Here is a 21,963-nt window from a genome sequence, read left to right as displayed (position 1 = left end):
CAGGTTCTGGTTCCTTGCTGGCACCAGATGCACGTTCGCATCTTTGAAAGTTCGCAACTTGAAGGTTCGTATGTAGGGGACTTACTGTATTGTGAAGTCTTAGAATAATGGTATCACTTAATAGTCTTTAACTCATCATTTCCCAAAATGATTTTTACTAAAGCAGCCTTTGAAAGTAAGATTTTTCACATTTGTAGATGTGGTATTCTTTGACATATATTTTGACAAACACTGGCTTCAAATATTTTAGGTTTACCTGTTTTTCAGTCATGAGTCCGTCTGATGATTTGCTGGACTCCTGGGCTTTAGGGGCTGCTGTAGATACAATTTTCTTTGTAGAGTCAAAGGAAGTAGAGGTTGGCAATAAAAATTTGTGAGTTGCCTAAATTAAGAAAAAAGTGCAGCAGTTGTTAAAGGAAATTACATCTAAAAGAACCTACTACTCTTAGGCAATTTAAGTATTCCTGTGTCAAAACTTTTATGACCTCTAAGAAAACTGATTTCAAGAATTTTATAATGTTCTCCTCCAGAAATAGAGCATTATGGGATTTTACATACATACACACAAAGAAAACTATTTGTTTTAACTAGATAATATGAAAAGCAAGTGATGCTAATAAATAAATTGATGTTTTTTGGAAGCTGCTTCCCCAAAAAACTAAAAGAACTGTGTCTGACCCAAAGTTACAGGCCAGTCTAACAATTCACTGGACTAATTCGAAGGGTAAATGACGTGCCCCATTCTTAGGTGGTCTTTATTTATTAAGTAGCTAAGAAGCTAGCAACAAAGGATTCTGTATGGCACACACAAAGGTTTATATTAAGTTTACCCTCCCATCACTTGCTCTTGTTGTCTAAGACTGCCACTCTGTAGGAAAATATTTCCTTGGATTTTTTGATATCTAACTGCTCCTTTGCAGAGGCACAATCACACACACACATTCATTAGCATCATGCAATCTCAGAGCTTGAGAGAACCTCAGAAATTGTTTAATCCAAAATCTATAGCTGCCCAGAGCTGGCAAGAGAGAGTGCTGGGAGAATTGTACCAGTATATCAGATGCTAAAACCATCTGAGACCCAGAGAGGTAAAATGATCTTCCCAATATTCCTTAGAAGTAGGTCTCCCCGCTGCTAGTTCAGTATTTCTTGCAAAGCACCATTCTGTCCTTTTATATCTGCTTCAGGTAGTGAAATCCAACTAAACAATTTACTAGCCACCAATAATTCATTTTCAGCTAAACCTAGTAACATGTTACAAATTCTCAAATTCTGCCATTTTTGCTGCTTGACATCACAGAGTACTCTCTCCCCTTTAAATTCTGGTCTCCAACAACTAAGTCACCCACTATGTTACCCCTCCCACCTTTATTTTAAATAAAGATACTTCTCAAAAATATCAGCCAACTTCAACGGCTATCACCTTTCAGCTAGTTTTTAAACTTTTCATTAGAGAAATTTTCAAAAATACATAAAAGTAGAGAAAGAGTACAATGAACCCAAGTATCCATTAATTCAGGTTCAATGATAACCAACATTCTTCCATACTTGTTTCATTTCTTCCTTACCCACTTATATTTCAGTATTCATCTCTAATAAATAGACCCTTTTTAAACATAACTTCAATACCACTGTCATACTCAATTATAGTAATAATTCCTTACTATCACTTAATATCTAGCCCATGTTCAATTCTCCCCCAAATGTCTTAAAAATGTCTTTTGGGGTTTTTATTCAAGGAATGCATATAGCATTCCTAAATTTCTTTTAATCTGTAACAATCTCACTCATCTCCCCCACCCTCTTTTTTTTTAACCTGACATTTATTTGTTGAAGAAATAGGCCATTTGTCTTATAGAATTACTCACATTTCAGATTTGGCTTATTGTATTCTTATCATTTAACATATTTCTTCATCCCCTGTATTTCTTGTAAACTAGTTACATCTAAATTCAGGTTCAGTATTTTTTGGCAAGAATACTTCAGAGGTGATGCTGTGTTCTTCCTACTGCATCACCAACAGGAGTCAGCCAGTTTTAAAGTGGGAAGAATACGTCTGTAGCAGACATAAGGGGAGTAAATATCAATGTAAGAGAATCCCCCAAGAGTGTGGAGCCACATAGTCTAACAATCTCCCTAACAGCCACACCAGACTTCTTTCAGATCTTCAAAGTGTCATCTCCCTCCAGGTTCGAGGCCTAGGCACTCTTATCCTCTTCACTTAGTTAACTCATACTTGACCTCCAGCTCTCGACTCATATTTCCTTCTTCAGGGAAATCTCCCCTGATCCCATGACTAGATCAGGTCCTCTTTTTATATGCTCTTCTAGCACTACAAAGAGTAAAGTATAAAGGTTTAGAGGTTCAGAGTCAGGTGGCCTGAGTGACTAGCAGCTTAACCATTTATTAAACTGTGTAACATGGACAAACTCAACATCTTTGAGCCTTGATTTCTTCATCTGTAAAAGAGAAAACACAGTAATACCTATATCTCATAGGTTGAATTAAGTCAGACAACATATAGAAAGTATGTAGAACCTGAAACACAGAAACTTATAGATAATTGGTGTCATTGCCATATATTAGTATGCTGAATGAAACAGATCTTACCTAATCATACCACTGTATATTATCTTAGACTTTTTCTACAAATTACACAGCTTAATTATCTGTGTAATTTCTTTCTTTTTTTTTTTTTCCCGTACGCGGGCCCCTCACTGCCGTGGCCTCTCCCGTCGCAGAGCACAGGCTCCGGACGCGCAGGCCCAGCGGCCATGGCTCACGGGCCCAGCCGCTCCGCGGCACGTGGGATCTTCCCGGACCGGGGCACGAACCGGCGTCCCCAGCATCGGCAGGCGGACTCTCAACAACTGCGCCACCAGGGAAGCCCTGTGTAATTTGTTTTATATGAACACGTCTACATAAGACTAAATTCCATGAGGTGAGTAGCCTACTTTTTGGTAATAGTACAGCAGAAAACTCTGCCTCCAAAGACAATGAAAAAAGCTGAATAAACTATGTTAAAGAAATGTCTTCTTCTTAAAAGCATTAAAGAACTAATAAGATAATGACGAATTATCAAGGGAAAAATATCAAGAAGATTAAAATTCACTTTTTCCCTGAAGGCATTTGCCAAATCCAAAGAAAAATCTGTGAAAATGAATGCTAAAATCAAAGTCACTCCCCCATTTAAAATTGTTACCTAGATGGGCTATAACTCTCAGAATAAGGGTGAACCAGATGCAAACCACCTCTGAAACCTAGCTTCCTCTCCTCTGGGTCATTCTTATATGTCAAGAAGGTCCCACATTAATAGTGCTTCCATTGATTTACCAATTTTCAAGAAAATGAATTGGTTCCTTATCTTCTGAAGATAATCCTGTTTTAAAAATCTAATATTAGTATGAGGTTGTGAATTTAAACATATTTTATACATTTCAGTTCACTGCAATTATTATTATTAATAATAATATTAAAATGGATTATAGACCTAAATGTAAGACCAGATACCATAAAATTCTTAGAGGAAAACATAGGCATAACACTCTGACATAAATTACAGCAATATCTTTTTCGATCCATCTCCTAGAGTAATGGAAATAAAAATAAAAATAAACAAATGGGACCTAATTAAACTCAAAACCTTTTGCACAGCAAAGGAAGCCACAGACAAAATGAAAAGACAACCCACAGAATGGGAGAAAATATTCACAAACAATGCAACCGACAAGGAATCAGTCTCAAAAATTTACAAACAGCTCATGCGGCTCAACATCCAAAAAACAAACAACCCAGTAAAAAAATAGGCAGAAGACCTAAACAGACATTTCTCCAAAGAAGACATACAGGGACTTCCCTGATGATGCAGTGGTTGAGAGTCCGCCTGCCAACGCACGGGACACGGGTTCAAGCCCGATCTGGGAAGATCCCACATGCCACGGAGCAACTAAGCCCGTGTGCCACCACTACTGAGCCTGCGCGTCACAAATGCTGAGCCAACATGCCACAGCTACTGAAGCCTGCATACCTGAAGCCCGTGCTTCTGCAACAAGAGAGGCCACTGCAATGAGAAGTCCGCACACAGCAACAAAGACTAGCCCCAGCTTGCTGCAACTAGAGAAAGCCCACACGCAGCAACGAAGACCCAACGAAGCCAAAGATAGATAAATTTTTTTTACAAAAAGAAAACATACAGATGGGCAAGAGGTACCTGAAAAGATGTCCACCATTGCTAACTATTAGAGAAATGCAAATCAAAACTACGAGATATCGCCTCACACCAGTCAGAATGGCCATCATCAAAAAATCTACAAACAATAAATGCTGGAGAGGGTGTGGAGAAAAGGGAACCCTCCTACACTGTTGGTGGGAATGTAAATTGATACAGCCACTGTGGAGAACAGTATGGAGGTTCCTTAAAAAACTAAAATATAAAGCTATCATATGATCCAGCATTTCCACTCCTGGGCATATATCTGCAGAAAAACACAGTTCGAAAAGACACATACACCCCAGTGTTCATTGCAGCACTGTTTACAATGGCCAAGACATAGAAGAAAATCTAAATGTCCATCAATAAAGAAGATGTGGTATATATAAAATGGAATATTACTCAGCCATTAAAAAGAATGAAATAATGCCACTTGCAGCAACCTGGATGGACCTGGAAATTATCATACTAAGTGAAGTTAAGTCCAGCAGAGAAAGACAAATATCATATGATAACACTTATATGTGGAATCTAAAAAAAATGATACAAATGAACTTATTTGCAAAACAGAAAGAGACTCACAGACTTAGAGAATGAACTTATGGTTGGGGGAGCAGGGATAGATTGGGAGTTTGGGACTGACATAAACACACTGCTATATACATATATATATATTTCTTTTTTTTTTTTTTTGCGGTACGCGGGCCTCTCGCTGTTGTGGCCTCTCCCGTTGCGGAGCACAGGCTCCGGACGCGCAGTCTCAGCGGCCATGGCTCACAGGCCTAGCCACTCTGCGGCATGTGGGATCTTCCCAGACCGGGGCACGAACCCGTGTCCCCTGCATTGGCAGGCGGATTCTCAACCACTGCGCCACCAGGGAAGCCCCACACTGCTATATTTAAAATAGATAACCAACAAGGACCTACTGTAAAAAAAAATTTTTAATCTCAGTATGAGGTCATTAATTTAAACATATTTTATGGATTTCAGTTCACTATTATTATTATTATTATTGAAGCTTATGTGGTCTCATCTTTGGCTGGGGGAAGGCTATTCAAGCCTATCCTTTTGATATGACTCCACTAGTAGCTTCCTTGTTGTCTGATATCTTGAACCAGTTCTGCTCCAAATCTGAAATCATCCATTTCTTCAAGATCAGGAAGAGATGATTCTGGGAAGATGGCAGCGTAGGAAGCATAAGGAATGAGTCTCCCCAACTAGAAAAAAACTTCACTGGCAGAATCTGTCTCATGTTAACTATTTTGGAACTCTGAGTCTATTGAGGCTTGCAAATTCCACTTAAGTATTAAATGATGATTTGTGGTTAATTTCAGTCTATTTCACCTCTCAGCAGGGTAAAAGTTACCTATTCCCCACCCTCAGCTTTAAGGCAGGCAGCTGTGCACCATGTACCAGGAGCAGGTTATACCCAGTTTGTGTGAGTCAGGGTGGGCAAAAATGACCTTGTCCTCCAAATTCTGGGGTTCTGTGATCTGACTGATTGCTGCTTCTGATCTCAGAGGAGCAGAAAAAGAAGCAGGGGTCTTATTGTACTCCCTCCCATTGTTATAAGCTCCTCTCACGCTGGTTAAAGTGACGTACAGGGGATTTAAAGGACCATTGTCCTTTTCTTCTCTTTTCCCCTTTTGGAAACCGTACATTTAAAAACTAGGACATTTAAAAACAAATGCAGGGACTTCCCTGGTGGCGCAGTGGTTAAGAATCCGCCTGCCAATGCAGGGGACACGGGCTTGATCCCTGGCCTGGGGAGATCCCACATGCCGTGGAGCAACTAAGCCCATGCACCACAACTACTGAGCCTGCACTCTAGAGCCCACGAGCCACAACTACTGAGCCCATGCACCACAACAGAGCCACCACAAATGAGAAGCCTGCGCACCACAACGAAGAGTAGGCCCCACTTGCTGCAACTAGAGAAACCACACGTGCAGCAACAAAGACCCAATGCAGACAAAATTTTAAAAATAATAATTAAAAAAATAAAAGTAAATACACATGTGGGAAATTAGAAAGTCACTGCACATGACCAAGAAAGGTGTAGACTAAAAAAAGACCTTAAGTTTATACCTCAGGCTGATCCTCAGCATAGAGACAGCCATGACAATTTAAAACAAACAAAAACAAAACCCAGAAAACCTTGGTGAAGGAAGAGAATCTTACTTCCAGACATACCCAATTATTAGATTGAAATGTTCAGTTTTCAACAAAAAATAAGGGATACAAAGAATCGGGAAAGTATGGCCCATTCAAAGGAAAAATAACAAATCTACAAAAACTGTCCCTGAAAAAAAAGACCTGATGGCAGAACTACTAGACAAAGATTTTAAAACAACCATCTTAAAAATATTCAAAGAACTGGGCTTCCCTGGTGGCACAGTGGTTGAGAGTCCGCCTGCCGATTCAGGAGATACGGGTTCATGCCACAGTCCAGGAAGATCCCACATGCCGCGGAGCAGCTAGGCCTGTGAGCCATGGCTGCTGAGCCTGCGTGTCCGGAGCCTGTGCTCCGCAATGGGAGAGGCCACAACAGTGAGAGGCCCACGTACTGCAAAAATAAAATCAAAAAAAATTCAAAGAACTAAAGGAAGATGTGGAGAAAAATTAAGAGAAAATATATGAACAAAATGGAAATATCAATAAAGAGATGGGAAACCTGAAAAGAAATCAAAAAAATTCTGGAGTTGAAAAGTACAATAACTGAAATGAAAAATTCACTAGAGGCATTCAAAGGCAATTTGAACAGGCAAAAGAAAGAATGAGTAAAAGTGACAGTAAGACAATATAAAATATCGACTCTAAGGAACAGAAAAAAAAGACTGAATAAAAGTGAACAGTGTGGGACCTCCCTGATGGTCCAATGGCTAAGAATCCATCTTTCAGGGACTTCCCTGGTGGTACAGTGGTTAAGAATCTACCTTCTAATGCAGGGGACACAGGTTCAATCCCTGGTCTGGGAATATCCCATATACTATGGAGCAACTAAGCCTGTACACCACAGCTACTGAGCCCATGTGCTGCAACAACTGCAGCCCGCAAGCCTAGAGCCTGTGCTCTGCAACAAGAGAAGTCACCACAATGAGAAGTCCGTGCACCACAACAAAGAGTAGCCAGCACTTGCCGGAACTAGAGAAAGCCCGCGTGCAGCAACAAAGACCCAATGCAGCCAAAATATAAATAAATTTTTTAATTAAAAAAAAAAAAAAGAACCCATCTTGCAATGCAAGGGATGCTGTTTCTATCACTGGTCAGGGAACTAAGATCCCACATGCCGCAGGGCAACTAAGCCTGTGTGCTGCAACTAGAGAGCCAAAGTGCTGCAACTACAGAGCCCACGGGCTTTGGTGCCCACGCACCACAACTAGAGAGAAGCCCAAATGTCGCAAGCCTGCATACTGCAAAGAAGAGCCCGCACGCTGCAACAAAAGATCCCACATGCCGGGGCTTCCCTGGTGGCGCAGTGGCAGAGAATCTGCCTGCTAATGCAGGGGACACGGGTTCAGAGCCCTGGTCTGGGAGGATCCCACATGCTGCGGAGCAACTAAGCCCGTGAGCCACAACTACTGAGACTGCGCGTCTGGAGCCTGTGCTCTGCAACAAGAGAGGCCGCGATAGTGAGAGGCCTGCGCACCACGATGAAGAGTGGCCCCCGCTTGCCACAACTAGAGAAAGCCCTCGCACAGAAACGAAGACCCAGCACAGCCAAAATAAATTTTAAAATAATGATAATAAAATAAATAAATAAAATAAAAATTTAAAAAAAAAAGATCCCACATGCTGCAACTAAGACCCGACACAGCCAAATAAATAAATATTTCTTTTAAAAAGTGAACAGTGCCTAAAGGACTGTGAGACACCATCAAGCAGGCCAACATACAAACTGTGGGAGTCCTAGAAGGAGAAAAGGGAGAGAGAGTGGCAGAGAGAATATTTAAAGAAATGATGGCTGAAAACTTCCCAAATTTGTTGAAAGATACAAATATATATATTCAAGAAGCTCAACAAACTCCAAGAAATGTAAACTCAGAGAGACCTACACCAGGAAGTACTATAATCAACCTTTTGAAAGACACAAAGAGAGGATCTTGAAAGCAGCAAGGGAGAAGTGACATATCACATACAAGGAATCATCAATAAGATTACCAGCATATTTCTCAACAGAAACTTTGGAGTCCAGAAGGTAGTGAGATGATACATTCAAAGTGCTGAAAGAAAGAAACTGTCAATCAAAAATCCCATATCTGGCAAAACTGTCCTTCAAAAGAGAGAATAAAATTAAGACATTCTCAGATAAACAAAAGCTGAAGGAGTTCGTTACCATTAGACCTGCCCTACAAGAAATGGTAAAGGGAGTCCTGCAGGTTGAAATGAAAGGACACTAGACAGTAAATTGAAGCCATATGAAAAACTAAAGCTCTCAGTAAAAGTAAATGGCATGGTAAATATGGTAAATACATGGGCAATTATAAAAGCTACTATTATTATGACAAAGATGTGTAACTCCACTTTTTGTTTTCTATATGATTTAACACATTACTGACCAGGGGAGTTTTATAGAAACTAACGTCTGTGGCCATCAATTTGTTATGTAAGTGAATACTGAAACACCCGTGTTTGAGTAAATATCAACAACTTTTTTTGCACTTAATGTATTCATTTGAAACTAAAGCATCCTATTATTTCGTTAGAGTGTGACAGGGAGTATAGCAGGCACCTCTGTGCAGGGGAACAGAACATCTATTACAAATACACCATGTTTCACTGCACTTTCCCCTGGAAGAGCAGACTCTACACTATCTGGCAGCATTTTTTTTTTAGTCCTGTGGGGATTATTTCCTCTAGGATATGTTCTTTTATTTTACCTGAGAATTGACAAGGTGGATCTTTGTGTGGGGGCTCTTTTAGAAATGCCACAAAAAGGACCAGGTGCAGGACTACCACTACCTTCACCAGAATGGTGAATGAATGAACTACATTCACCAGTTACCCATTCTCTAGTTACTGCTAACAAAAACTGCTTGTAAGTAATTTTATTCTCTGCCTTACGGCTACAATAAATTTTAAATGCATTGAATAAACTGAAATTACTCAAATAGAAACCCACTTTCTTATACCATTTTCAAGTTTTCCAGAGGATATTGAAGTTTGCCACATATTGATTGGATCAATCAACTCCTTTCATACATTATACTCTAATACACAAGTAGGCTTACTTATCTGATGGCCAGTCCTCCTGTCTTCCCTTCCTGTAGATGCTATGGAGGCATCATGAATAGTTGTCACCATGCGGACTAGCTTATCTTTCCATATAAGAATCACGTCTCCCTTCTGTAAGAATGTCATTTCTCCCCACTGTAGATTTTTAGATTTCTCCTTTAATTCGTTTGGTAGACACGATTCTCTCCTATGGTCCCACAAACTCTGGTTTTATTTTTCAACAATATTTCAGATGTGGACACACTGTTGTAATAATTGTCTTAGTAAATATGGTGCCATAAATCAAGATAAGGTTGTAGGACCCATAATATTGTTTCTTGCAGTTTCTTTCCTTCACCTGTGTAAATCTCAAGGTTGCATAGATATCCGATTTCACTTTCACTAACCATCCTGACCAAAATTTCATATTTTGTAAGTTTTCTGGGATTATAGGTTTTGAATCTGAGCCGTCCTCTCCACTTTATGATTGCCTCATCAAGTGATAGTTCTTGTTTGGGTATTATAGATCGATTGAAATTTTGGTAGAAAATAATCCAAAAGAGGTTTAACTTTTGAAATTCTGTCTGCAGGAAGTGGAGTTTCTGAGTTATCATTAAAGTGAAGAAATGTCATTATTTGTTCAAAGCTTCTCGTCATAATCTTTGGAAAGATAGGTGTTTCAAGTAAGGGATCAACCAACCAATATTCTTTCCAGTGTGACTTTCTTATTTGTCCCACCAAAATTATTAATCCAAGAAACTTCTTCATGTCACTATCAGTTACATCAGTCCATTTTGAAGCCTTATCACACTTCTTATATGATTTTTCATTCTGTTGGTGATACAAGTTTGTCTGAGAAGTGACCAACTCGAAAAAGTAGTTACCAAAAATTAATTCTGTTGTTTCACTAACACTTTGTGGGTTATTACACTCAATAGTTACACCTGACACATCTGTAAGTCTTCTAATTTTCGTGAAATGTTGTCTTCAATCCACTCTTCTGTAGAAGCAAAGGAGCATTCTCCAGCACCATGAGCTTCATTTTCACTTTCTGTATCAGAATCAATCACTAAGGTTTTTTGTCTTTTTGTTGGCCTAATATTCACATCATCTAAATCAGAACTATATTCTGAAGAACTATCATCTTCTGAGACACTAGTATATACGTCACTTGGAAAATCAGAGAAAGTACCTGCATAAATTCATTGAAAAATTCTTCACTCAAAATTTCACAATGTGTCATTTTTGAAAATTTTACCGTAATAAAATTGCATTTATAATATACATAAGATTGGAACAAAAACTTAAAGGAGCAAAATGTGAATGATAATGACAATCATAAGTTGTATAAAGAACCTTTGATCAATTTTAAGTTCTAACAGCTTGGCACAGTGATGTTAATTGTATCACTCTCTAAAAACATATTGATACATCTCCAGTCAATAACATTTGGGTAATAAAAGACACATTAATAAGTCTCCAGTCAATAATGTGTTAAGAAACAGATAATTTTTAAAAAAACAATCACTAGTCTAAAAGCTAATATTATTATAACTTTGGTATGTAATGTCACATCTCATTTTCCACCTAATTTAGGAGACTAGGGTCTTCCCTGGTGGTGCAGCAGTTAAGAATCTGCCTGCCAATGCAGGGGACATGGGTTCGAGCCCTGGTCTGGGAAGATTTCACATGCCGCGGAGCAACTAAGCTTGTGCACCACAAATACTGAGCCTGCGCTCTAGAGCCTGTGAGCCACAACTACTGAAGCCCGCACACCTAGAGCCTGTGCTCCACAAGAGAAGCCACTGCAAGGAGAAGCCTGCACACTGCAATGATGAGTAGACCCTGCTCTTCACAACTAGAGAAAGCCCACGCACAGCAATGAAGATCCAATGCAGCCAAAAATAAAAATAAATAAAAAATAAATAAGAGACTAAATTAATTTAAAATAATTATTAATTTATGTTTTGGGGCATACGTGTATAAAGATGTAATTGTGCAACATTGACAACTAAAAGAGGTGGGGGAGTGTTATAATTTATAATGTTAAATGTAATCTTCATGGTAACTGCAAAGAAAACAGTGATAAAATATATAGAAAAGGAAATGAGAAAAGTGAAGAGAAAAACATTTCACTACAAAAAAATCAACTAAACACCAAAAGACAGTAATACAGGAAATGAGGGGAAAAAAAGGCCATAAGATATTACTAACAATAGCAAAATGAGAGAAATAATCCCTACCTATGAGTAATCACTTTAAATGTAAATGGGTTAAACTCCTGACAGATTGGCAGAATGAATTTAAGAAATCCAACTACATGTATCTAAAACAGGACCCACTTTAGATCCAGCAACACAAAGACGTTGAAAGTGAAAGGATGGTAAAAGATATTCCATGAAAATAATAACCAAGAGAAAGCAAGGGTAGCTATATTAGTATCAGACAAAATAGACTTTAAATCAAAAAAGGTTACTAGAGACAAAGAAGGACATTACATATTAATAAAAGATTCAATACAGCAAGAATATATAACAGTTACAAACACTTATGCACTTAATAACAGATCACCAAAACATATGAAGTAAAAATTGACAGAATTGAAGGAAGAAATAGTTCTACAATAGTAGTTGGAGACTTTAACACCCCATTCTCAATAACAGATATAACAACCAGATAGAAGAAAAGTAATGCAACAGGAAGAAAAGTAATGAAACAGGATGTGACACAGTAAACCAACCAGATCTAACAGATTTATAAAGAACACTCTGGGGAATTCCCTGGTGGTCCAGTGGTTAGGACTCTGAGCTTCCACTGCAGTGAGCACGGGTTTGATCCCTGGTCAGGGAACTAAGATCCCATAAGCTGTGTGGTGTGGCCAAAAAAAAAAAACAACAACAAAAACACTCTACCGAACAACTACAGAATACACAGTCTTCCAAGTGCACATGGAACATTTTCCAGGATAGACTATATGTTAGGCCACAAATTAAGTCACCACAAATGGATGAAGTTAGAAATCAATAACATAAATAAAAAATTCATAAATTTATGGAAATTAAATACAACACATTTGTAAATAACCAATGGATGAAAGAAGAAATCACAAGAGAAATTAGAAAATACTTAAGATATTAATGAAAATGAAAACACAAAACTTACAGGACACAGTGAAAGCAGTGCTAAGGGGGAAATTTATAGCTATAAAAGTTTACATTAAAAAATGTGAAAGGTCTCAAATTAACAACCTAACTTTACAACTTAAGAAACAAGAAAAAGAATAACAAACTAAACCTAAAGCTAGCAAAGGAAAGAAAATAATAAAGATTAATTAGAGCAGAAACAAAGGAAATAGAGAATAGGAAAGCAATAGAGGAAGTCAATGAAAGACAGCTGAAAAGATCAACAAAAACGACAAATGCTTAGCTAGATGAACAGAAAAAAAGAGAAGATTCAAATTATTAAAATCAGAAATGAAAGTGGGGACATTACTATCAATTATACAGAAATATAAACTATAAAACAATACTATGAACAATGGTATGCCAACAAATTAGATAACCAAAATGAAATGGATAAATTCCTAGAAATACAAAACTTACCAAGACTGAATCACAAAGAAACAGAAAATCTCAGTACACCTATAACTAGTAAGGAGATTGAATCAGTAACCAAAAAACTCCAAACAAAGAAAAGCCTTGGACATGGTGGCTTCACTGAGGAATTCTACCAAAACATCTCAAACTTTTCCAAAACATTAAAGAGGAGGGAACACTTCCTAACTCATTCCTGGAGGTTAGCATTACCCTAATATCAAAACCAGACAAAGACAATACAAGAAAAGAAAACTAAAGACTAATATTCCTTATAAGCATCAATGCAAAAATCCTCAACAAAATAACTAGTAAACCAAATTCAGCAGCGTATTAAAAGGATTACACACCACTTCCAAGTGGGAGTTATAGTTGGAATGTAGGAATAGTTCAACATATGAAAAGAAATCAACGTATTACACTACATTAATGGAATGAAGGAAAAAAAATATCATCTCAACTGATGCAGAAAAAGCATTTGACAAAACCCAACACCCTTTCATGATAAAAACACTCAACAAACTAGGAATAGAAGGAAACTAACTCAACAAAAGCCATATATAAAAAAAGCTACAGTAAACATCATACTCAATGGTGAAAGACTGAAAGCTTTCCAAGATGAGGAACAAGGCAAGGATGTCCACATTCACCACTTTTTTTTTTTTTGGAGTATAATTGCTTTACAATGTTGTGTTAGTTTCTGGTGTACAACATAGTGAATCAGCTATATGTATACATATATCCCCTCCCTCTTGGACCTCCCTCCCACTCCACCCCATTCTCACCCATCCAGGTCATCACAGAGCATGGAGCTGAGCTCCCTGGGCTATACAGCAGCTTCCCACTAGCTATTTTACACATGGAAGTGTATTTATGTCAATCCTAATCTTCCAATTCGTCCCACCCTGCCCTTCCCCCCACCATGTCCACATATCCATTCTCTACAACTACATCTCTATTTCTGCCCTGGAAATAGGTTCATTTGTACCATTTTTCTGGATTCCACATATATGAGTTAATATACAATATTTGTTTTTCTCTTTCTGACTTACTTCACTCTGTATGACACACTCTAGGTCCACCCACATCTCCAAAAATGACCCAATTTTGTTCCTTTTTATGGCTGAGTAATATTCCATTGTACATAAGTACTACATCTTCTATATCCATTCATCTGTCATTGGACACTTAGGTTGTTTCCATGTCCTAGCTATTGTAAGTAGTGCTGCAATGAACATTGGGGTACATGTGTCATTTTGAATTATGGTTTTCTCAGGCTATATGCCCAGTAGTGGGATTGCTAGATCATATGGTAGTCCTATATTTAGTTTTTTAAGCCACCTCCATACTGTTCTCCATAGTGGCTGTATCAATTTACATTCCCACCAACAGTGCAAGAGGGTTCCCTTTTCTCCACACCCTCTCCAGCATTTATTGTTTTTAGATTTTTTGATGATGGCCATTCTGACCGGTGTGAAGTGATACCTCATTGTAGTTTTGATTTGCATTTCTCTAATAATTTAGTGACGCTGACCATCTTTTCATGTGCCTCTTGGCCATCTGTATGTCTCCTTTGGAGAAATGTCTATTTAGGTCTTCTGCCCAATTTTTGATTGGGTTGTTTGGTTTTTTGATATTGAGCTCTATGAGCTGTTTGTATATTTCGGAGATTAATCCTTTGTCCGTTGCTTCGTTTGCAAATATTTTTTCCCATTCTGAGGGTTGTCTTTTCATCTTGTTTATGGTTTCCTTTGCTGTGTAAAAGCTTTTTAAGTTTAATTAGGTCACATTTGTTTATTTTTGTTTTTATATTCATTACTCTAGGACGTGGGTCAAAAAAGATCTTGCTGTGGTTTATGCCAGAGTGTTTTTCCTATGTTTTCCTCTAAGAGTTTTATAGTGTCTGGTCTATTTAGGTCTTTAATCCATTTTGAAAACTTTTGTGTATGGCATTAGGTATGGTGTTCTAATTTCATTCTTTTACATGTAGCTGTCCAGTTTTCCCAGCACCACTTATTGAAGAGGCTGTCTTTTCTCCATTGTATATTCTTGCCTCCTCTGTCATAGATTAGGTGACCATAGGTGCATGGGTTTATCTCTGGGCTTTCTATCCTGTACCATTGATCTATAGTTCTGTTTTTGTGCCACTACCATACTGTCTTGATTACTGTAGCTTTGTAGTATAGTCTGAAGTTGGAGAGCCTGATTCCTGCAGCTCTGTTTTTCTTTCTCAAGATTGCTTTGGCTCTTCAGGGTCTTTTTGTGTTTCCATACAAATTGTAAAATTTTTTGACCTAATTCTGTGAAGAAGGTCATTGGTAATGTGATAGGGATTGCACTGAATCTATAGATTGCTTTGGGTAGTACAGTCATTTTCACAATATTGATTATTCCAATCCAAGAACATAGTATATTTCCCCATCTGTCTGTGTCATCTTTCATTTCTTTCATCAGTGTTCTATAGTTTTCCGTGTAAAGGCCTTTTTATTCCATGTAGAATTGGAAGTTCTCACCAAGCAATTAAGCAAGAAATAGAAATAAAAGGCATCCAAATTGGAAAGGAAGAAGTAAAATTACCTCTATGTGCAGATGATATGATTTTATATGCAGAAAACCCTAAAGAATACACACACACACACACACACACACACAACTGTTAGAATAAATGAATTCAGCAAAGTAGCAGGATACAAAAATCAACATATAAAAATCAGTACATTTCTACACACTAACAATGAATAACCCAAAAAGGAAATTAACAACTCCATTTACAACAGCATAAAAATGAATAAAAACGGCAGTAAACTTAACCAAGGAAGTGAAAGCCTTGTACGATGAAAACTACAAAACATTGCTCAAAGAAATTAAACAGACATAAATAAATGGGACTATATCCTATGTTCATGGATCATAAGACTTAATATTAAGACATCAATACTAACTAAAGCAATCTACAGATTCAGTGTAATCCCCATCAAAATCCCAATGACATTTTTTGCAGAAATAGAGAACCCATCCTAAAATACATAGGGAATCTCAAGGGACCCTGAATAGCCAATACAATCTTGAAAAAGAAGAAAGAAGCTGGAGAAGTCACACTTCCTGATTTTAAAACTCACTGCAAAGCTATAAAAATCAAAACATAGTGGTATTGGCATATAGACAAATGGAGGAGAATAAAAAGCCCAGATATAATTCCCCACATTTATTGTCAAATGATTTTCAACAGGAGTGCCAAAAATCCAAAGGGGAATGGTCAGTCTCTTCCTCTTCTGGGAAAACTGTAAAAAGAATGAAGTTGGATCCTTACTTAAGACCATACACAAAAATTAACTCAAAATGGGGCTTCCCTGGTGGTGCAGTGGTTGAGAGTCCGCCTGCCGATGCGGGGGACACGGGTTCGTGCCCCAGTCCGGGAAGATCCCACATGCTGCGGAGCGGCTGGGCCCGTGAGCCATGGCCACTGAGCCTGCGCGTCTGGAGCCTGTGCTCCACAGCGGGAGAGGCCACAACAGTGAGAGGCCCACGCACCACAAAAAAAAAAAAAAAAAAAAAAAAAAATTAACTCAAAATGGATCAAAGATCTAAATGTAAGAGCCAAAACTATCAAACTCTTAGAAGAAAACATAGGGTAAAAGCTTCACAATCCTGGATTTGGCAATGCTTTCATGGATATGACAGGAAAGGCGCAGGCAACAAATGTAAAAACAGACAAATTGGACTTCACAAAAATTTAAAACTTTTGTGCATCAAAACATATTGTCAACAGAGTAAACACGCAATCCATGGAATGGGAGAAAATATTTGCAAATCATTTGTGATAAGGGATTAATACCCAGAATATATAGAGAATTCCTGAAACTCAACAACAAAAATTCTGATTAAAAAATGGGCAAGGAACTTGCACTTATCTAAAGAATATATAAAAATGCCCATAAACACATGAAAAGATTTCAATATCACTACCCATTAGGTAAATGCAAATCAAAACTACAATGAGATACCACCTCATACCCATTAGGATGGCTACTATCAAAAAAACAGATAGTGAGGATGTTGGTGAGCATGTGGAAAAATTGAAACCCTTGTGCACTGTTGGTAGGAATGTCAAATGGTACACCTGCTGTGAAAAATAGCATGGTGGTTCTTCAAAAATCTAAATGTAGAATTGCCCTTACAATTCAGCAATTCTACTTCTGGGTATATTCAAAAGAATTGAAAGCAGGGTCTTGAAGAGATATTTGTACATCCATGTTCACAGCAGCACTATTCACAATAGCTAAAATGTGGAAGCAACCCAAGTTCCATCAAGAGATGAATGGATAAGCAATATATGGTATATCCATACAGTGGAATATTATTCATCCTTAAACAGGAAGGAAATGTTTACATATGCTACAACATGGATGAACTTTAAGGACATTAGCTAATCTCAAAAAAACAAATGCTGTATGATTCCACTTATACAGAAAGTAGAATGGTGGTTGCCAGGGTCTTGGGGGGATGGTGAGTTATTGTTTAACGGGTATAACGTTTCAGCTTTACAAGATGAAAAGAGTTCTGTGTGCGTCTACAGATAGAGCTAGGATACTTATATCTGCCTGTCTACTGAAAGCCCTCAAACAGTGACTGACTCAGTATCCCTAGAATACAGATTATGATCTTGAAATCCTATTTCCTTCTTTAAAAAAACAGAGTTTCTTGAAGAAATGATGATTTCAGATTTGGGACAGAATTGATTTAAGATATCAGACAACAAGGAAGCTATTAAAGACTAGTAGGGTCATATCAAGAGGATAGGCTTGAATAGGCTCCCCCCAGCCAAAGATGAGACCACATGAGCTTTGATAATAATAATTGCAATGAACTGAAACATGTAAAATGTTTAAATTCATGACCTCATACTGATATTAGATTTTTAAAAAGAATTGTCTCAAAAACAAAACAAAAAAGAATTGTCTTCAGAAGATAAAAAATCGATTCACTTTCTCAAAAATTGGTAAATAAATGGAAAGAATCAAACACTTATGCTGCCTTTCCTAAAGGAATTGTACTGCTGCATATTCAAATGATAGATAAAGGACTAATATTCCAACTAATAAGTAAAAAAGCCACGATAGAATACCACTATTTTGCAACCTTCAATGAACAGATATAGGCATCAAGTACAAACAGGTGCTGAAAACACAAAGAGAAACAATGCGACATTCCACACCTCCTATGGTCTTGGCAAACACCACCTAGAGAATTACCAAAGGGATTGAATCTGAGTCTGATCCAGTCTTGGATCCAGCTACTAATATACAGGAATTACCCAGGGCAGAGAAACATAATTAACTGTACATGAGTGTGCAATCTGCAAAATCCAGACTGTAGGGTATACACATCAAATGACCCAAGTTCTTCATCAGATAAATTGTAAGAAAAGAAAGGAATAGGGAGAAAACCTACAGATTAAAAGAGATTTTTTTAAAAATGTAATGACAAGACTACATTATAGTGCTGAAGAATACAGATTTATGAAAAAACTTTTTTTAACACAAGGAAGCAATTACTATAAAAGTCAGGAAAATGGCTACTAATGGGAGTACACAAGTAGTTGTAATTGGGATGGAGCGAAGTTTTAACACAGCTAGCACGGTTCTTCACCCTGACCTAGGTGGTATCGTCTTTTAGTAATTCATTAAGCTACACATTTTTACGTATGTTCTTTTGTTTGACTTCATAATAAAAATTCATTTTTTAATAAAAAGATTTTGTTAAATAACAATAAAAGCAAAAGGAAAGGAAATACTAACTAAAAGAAGGCTGGTATAGCCAGAATGCCTAGGTTCGAATCATGGATTCTGCCACGCAACCAAGAAAGTACTAATCTCTGTGCCTCAATTTCCTTATCATAAAATGAAGATAATAAAAGTACTTAGCTCATAGGTTCTTGTGAAGATTAGGAAAGTTAATATAGAAAGGACAAATAGAACAGTGCCTGGCACACAGAAGTGGTGATCAGAGTTGGTGACCAGCTATCTGTGTTATCTTAAAAAGTTATTTAACCATTCTGGGCTTCAGTTTCCTTAATTGAGTTTAAAAAATCTGATAGGAGGGACTTCCCTGACAGTCCAGTGGTTAAGCCTCTGAACTTCCAATGCAGGGGCATAGGTTCGATCCCTGGTTGGGGAACTAAGATTCCCACATGCTGTGGTGGGGTGTGACCAAAAAAAAAAAAATACAGTATCTGATAGGATTATGAGGAGGTCAAAATATACATATAGTATTCCACAATTAGCAGATCGTTTCCAGTCTCTCAACATCCAGAGAGAGTTATCTGTCACATCAGACATACCTCAGTCATAGCACAGTCCTCTTGCACTTTTCACCTGGTCATTCAAGTTGATCTCAATGAAATGATCACTCAGTGACTCTCATATCTGAAACTGGATCTTCATCTAAGTTTCAAAAAGATAAAGAGACCCAAATCTTAAAAAGTTCATCTCCTAGTAAGAATGGTCATGTGTTATTCCCAGAACAGGCATCTGTCTTACTGGTGGTAACCACTAAACAGAAGCTGGAACAACTGAATTAGCTAATGGACTCCGATGCTCACCACCACATGCCTTCACCATTGTCTTCTTTCCCCTTATCTTTCCTGTCCCCGCTCTGTTGAAACATTTACCTGGGAGTCCAATTCTATCATCATCTAGCATCAATTCTGATTCTGGCTTCAAAGGTAGAATGTGGGAAGCAGTCAGCCTTGAGAGCAAGCTGCAGACATACCATGCATGCCGCCGCTGCTCGAAGGGACTGTGCCTACTTGTTCCCCTCCTTGTTCCATTCTATGGGAGATAAATCACCAAGGCCCAGAGATCAGAAAGAATGTAAAATAAGACAAGCAAAGCTGTCTCCCCCCTGCACGTGCAGGTTATTTTTGATGATTCTGGGTTTATGGGTTTTCTCCCAGGGAAGTTAACCTTGAGCCGAGACAGTCTGTAGATAATGTAAACCACCATCTGGCAACCTTCCTTTTTCTAGTCTATATAATCTGCCACTGTAGCATAATAAAATTTGCCTTGCAACCATCAGTTGTCTTGGTCCTTCTGACCCCATTCGTCGGTGCTACTTCAGTTCCTTACCCCTTCCCTTCTGACCGTGGGTGGTGAAATCCTCTTTCTCTGGCTGGTCTGCGGCAGTAGAATAATTCTCACAGGCAGGCGTACTCTCAGACGATACCACTGAACACAAAAAGCAAAGGCAGGGAGAACAACTTTCACAATTTCACCTGTGACCAAGCCCTCCTTTTCCGAAGTCCATACTGTGAAATTAATGTGCCAATAGTTTGCAGCTGCCTTTACCCCACTACAAGCTGTAACAGGACATAGGTCTGGAACTCTGAGTCAGAAGAGACCCAATGCTTCCCAAAGCCAAAGCAGAAGGTGCAGCTTGCTTTAATCAGTGTCATAACACACCTAAAGTAAGACTGTGAGAATAGGAGTTGCAGGGTTGGAGTTCATTTGTACACAGCATAGAAAGCCAAGTGCATAGAAGCAAAACACATTTCTATCTCCTTGCACTGAGATCTCCCCAGAGTCCTTTGGTAACTTGCCCTTTATAGGTCTGAAGCCCCTGTAACATGCACCATAAATTAAAATGTAATTATTTTTCACTACTTTGGGGGGGGGGAACTGTAAATAAAGCATGGCCAGTAGCTGTTCTTTCTCAAGTGAGTCACATCAAAATGTGCAATTAGCTTTCTCAAAAGTACGTATTTCACTTTACTGCAATAAATGGAACATCCAATGCTTTCAAAGTCTCTATTGTCTATTAAATGCAAAAGCTCTATTCCAAAAATATGCCAACATGCTGTTTAACGTTCCTAAAAAGAACTGAATCTACCGCAAATAAGGAAACGGAATTAGTACTGGATCTCATCTCAACCAAATCATTCTGCCCCGCGAGAGGTTACATAAAGGGTCAGAACACGCCTCCAAGCAGAAGCTGCGGGCAAAACCCTAGTCAGCCACCTCTTCCCCAAAGTGGGGCGGGGAAGGCCCGGGTCTACTTGGCAATACCAAAAGTAAAACAACACAACAAAACAAAACCTCATACTGAGGACTGAAACCAACAGAGGTAATGCGTGCCCAGTGTTTAACATTATCACGGTTAGAAAATAAAGTGGTACAAAAACCTGTTTGGTCTGCGTGTTACGGGTCTCTTAGCCTTGCAATATTTTCACCTCATTGATTTTCTTAATAAAATCAAATTAGGCTCCGCATAAAGAGGCCCCTCCGATTCTGAAATGGTCCTAATAAACCGGAGAAGGAGATACCTACTCTACCCGTCCGCGGAGCCCCCACCTTTTGCTACGGGCCTTCACTAGCCAAGCGACCTTCTCAGACACCTTGACAACTGCAAAGCGGAGCGGCTCGGCCCTAGTGGACGCTTGGGAACGGAGTAACTACAACCTATCCAGAATCCAGGCTGCGCCGGCAATCATTCCACGCTTCACACTCACTGCCTCATCTAACCTTCTCAACCACCATATAAGGCAAGAATTACCAGCTGTGTCCTACAAATGAAGAAACTGAGGCGCCGAGACGTTAAATGGGAAGCCAAAGATCACAAAGGGCGGGAAGCCAGACTTGAACCAGGTTTCTCAGGTCAGCCCGCTCCCCCCGGGCTTTACACTGGGATTTTCATTGCTCCTCTCTGGGAACCCCAGCAAGGGTCAGTCTGACCACTCGCAGGGCGCAGGTGTGGTCAGTTCCCGGGATTCCTCAGGCAGGGGCTCCAGCCGCCGCTTCTGTAAACCCCAAGAGCCGCTCACCTTACTCAGTCGCCGCCGCTCACCAGCAGCGCGCCCAGCCCCGCCGGCTCAGCGGCCTCCGGCCCCGCCTCTGCGACCGTTACCACGCCGTGGGAGGCCGGCCAATCGAGCCCGAGCGCGTCGAGAGG

The 21,963-nt window shown here is 38.9% G+C and overlaps 1 protein-coding gene across 4 annotated transcripts in view; it reads right to left on the bottom strand.

The window, feature by feature from the left end:
- The window catches only part of CEP70 (centrosomal protein 70), an 87,754-nt gene extending 65,791 nt beyond the window's left edge, over positions 1-21,963 (bottom strand). For all 4 annotated transcript variants that reach the window (XM_060149754.1, XM_060149757.1, XM_060149756.1 and 1 more), the window contains exons 1-4: positions 21,836-21,963; positions 20,145-20,243; positions 19,358-19,460; positions 257-382 (exon numbers count right to left, since the gene is read on the bottom strand). In XM_060149754.1, the coding sequence (XP_060005737.1) occupies positions 257-382; positions 19,358-19,366 (135 nt within the window). In that variant the 5' untranslated portion in view covers positions 19,367-19,460; positions 20,145-20,243; positions 21,836-21,963. The remainder of the gene's footprint in view (positions 1-256; positions 383-19,357; positions 19,461-20,144; positions 20,244-21,835) is intronic.

This window comes from Lagenorhynchus albirostris, chromosome 5 (genome assembly GCF_949774975.1).
Source record: "Lagenorhynchus albirostris chromosome 5, mLagAlb1.1, whole genome shotgun sequence".
Classification (NCBI taxonomy): Eukaryota; Metazoa; Chordata; class Mammalia; order Artiodactyla; family Delphinidae; genus Lagenorhynchus; species Lagenorhynchus albirostris.
The sequence above is the reverse complement of the archived record's forward strand: the minus strand, read 5'-3'. Positions and strand labels throughout refer to the sequence as shown.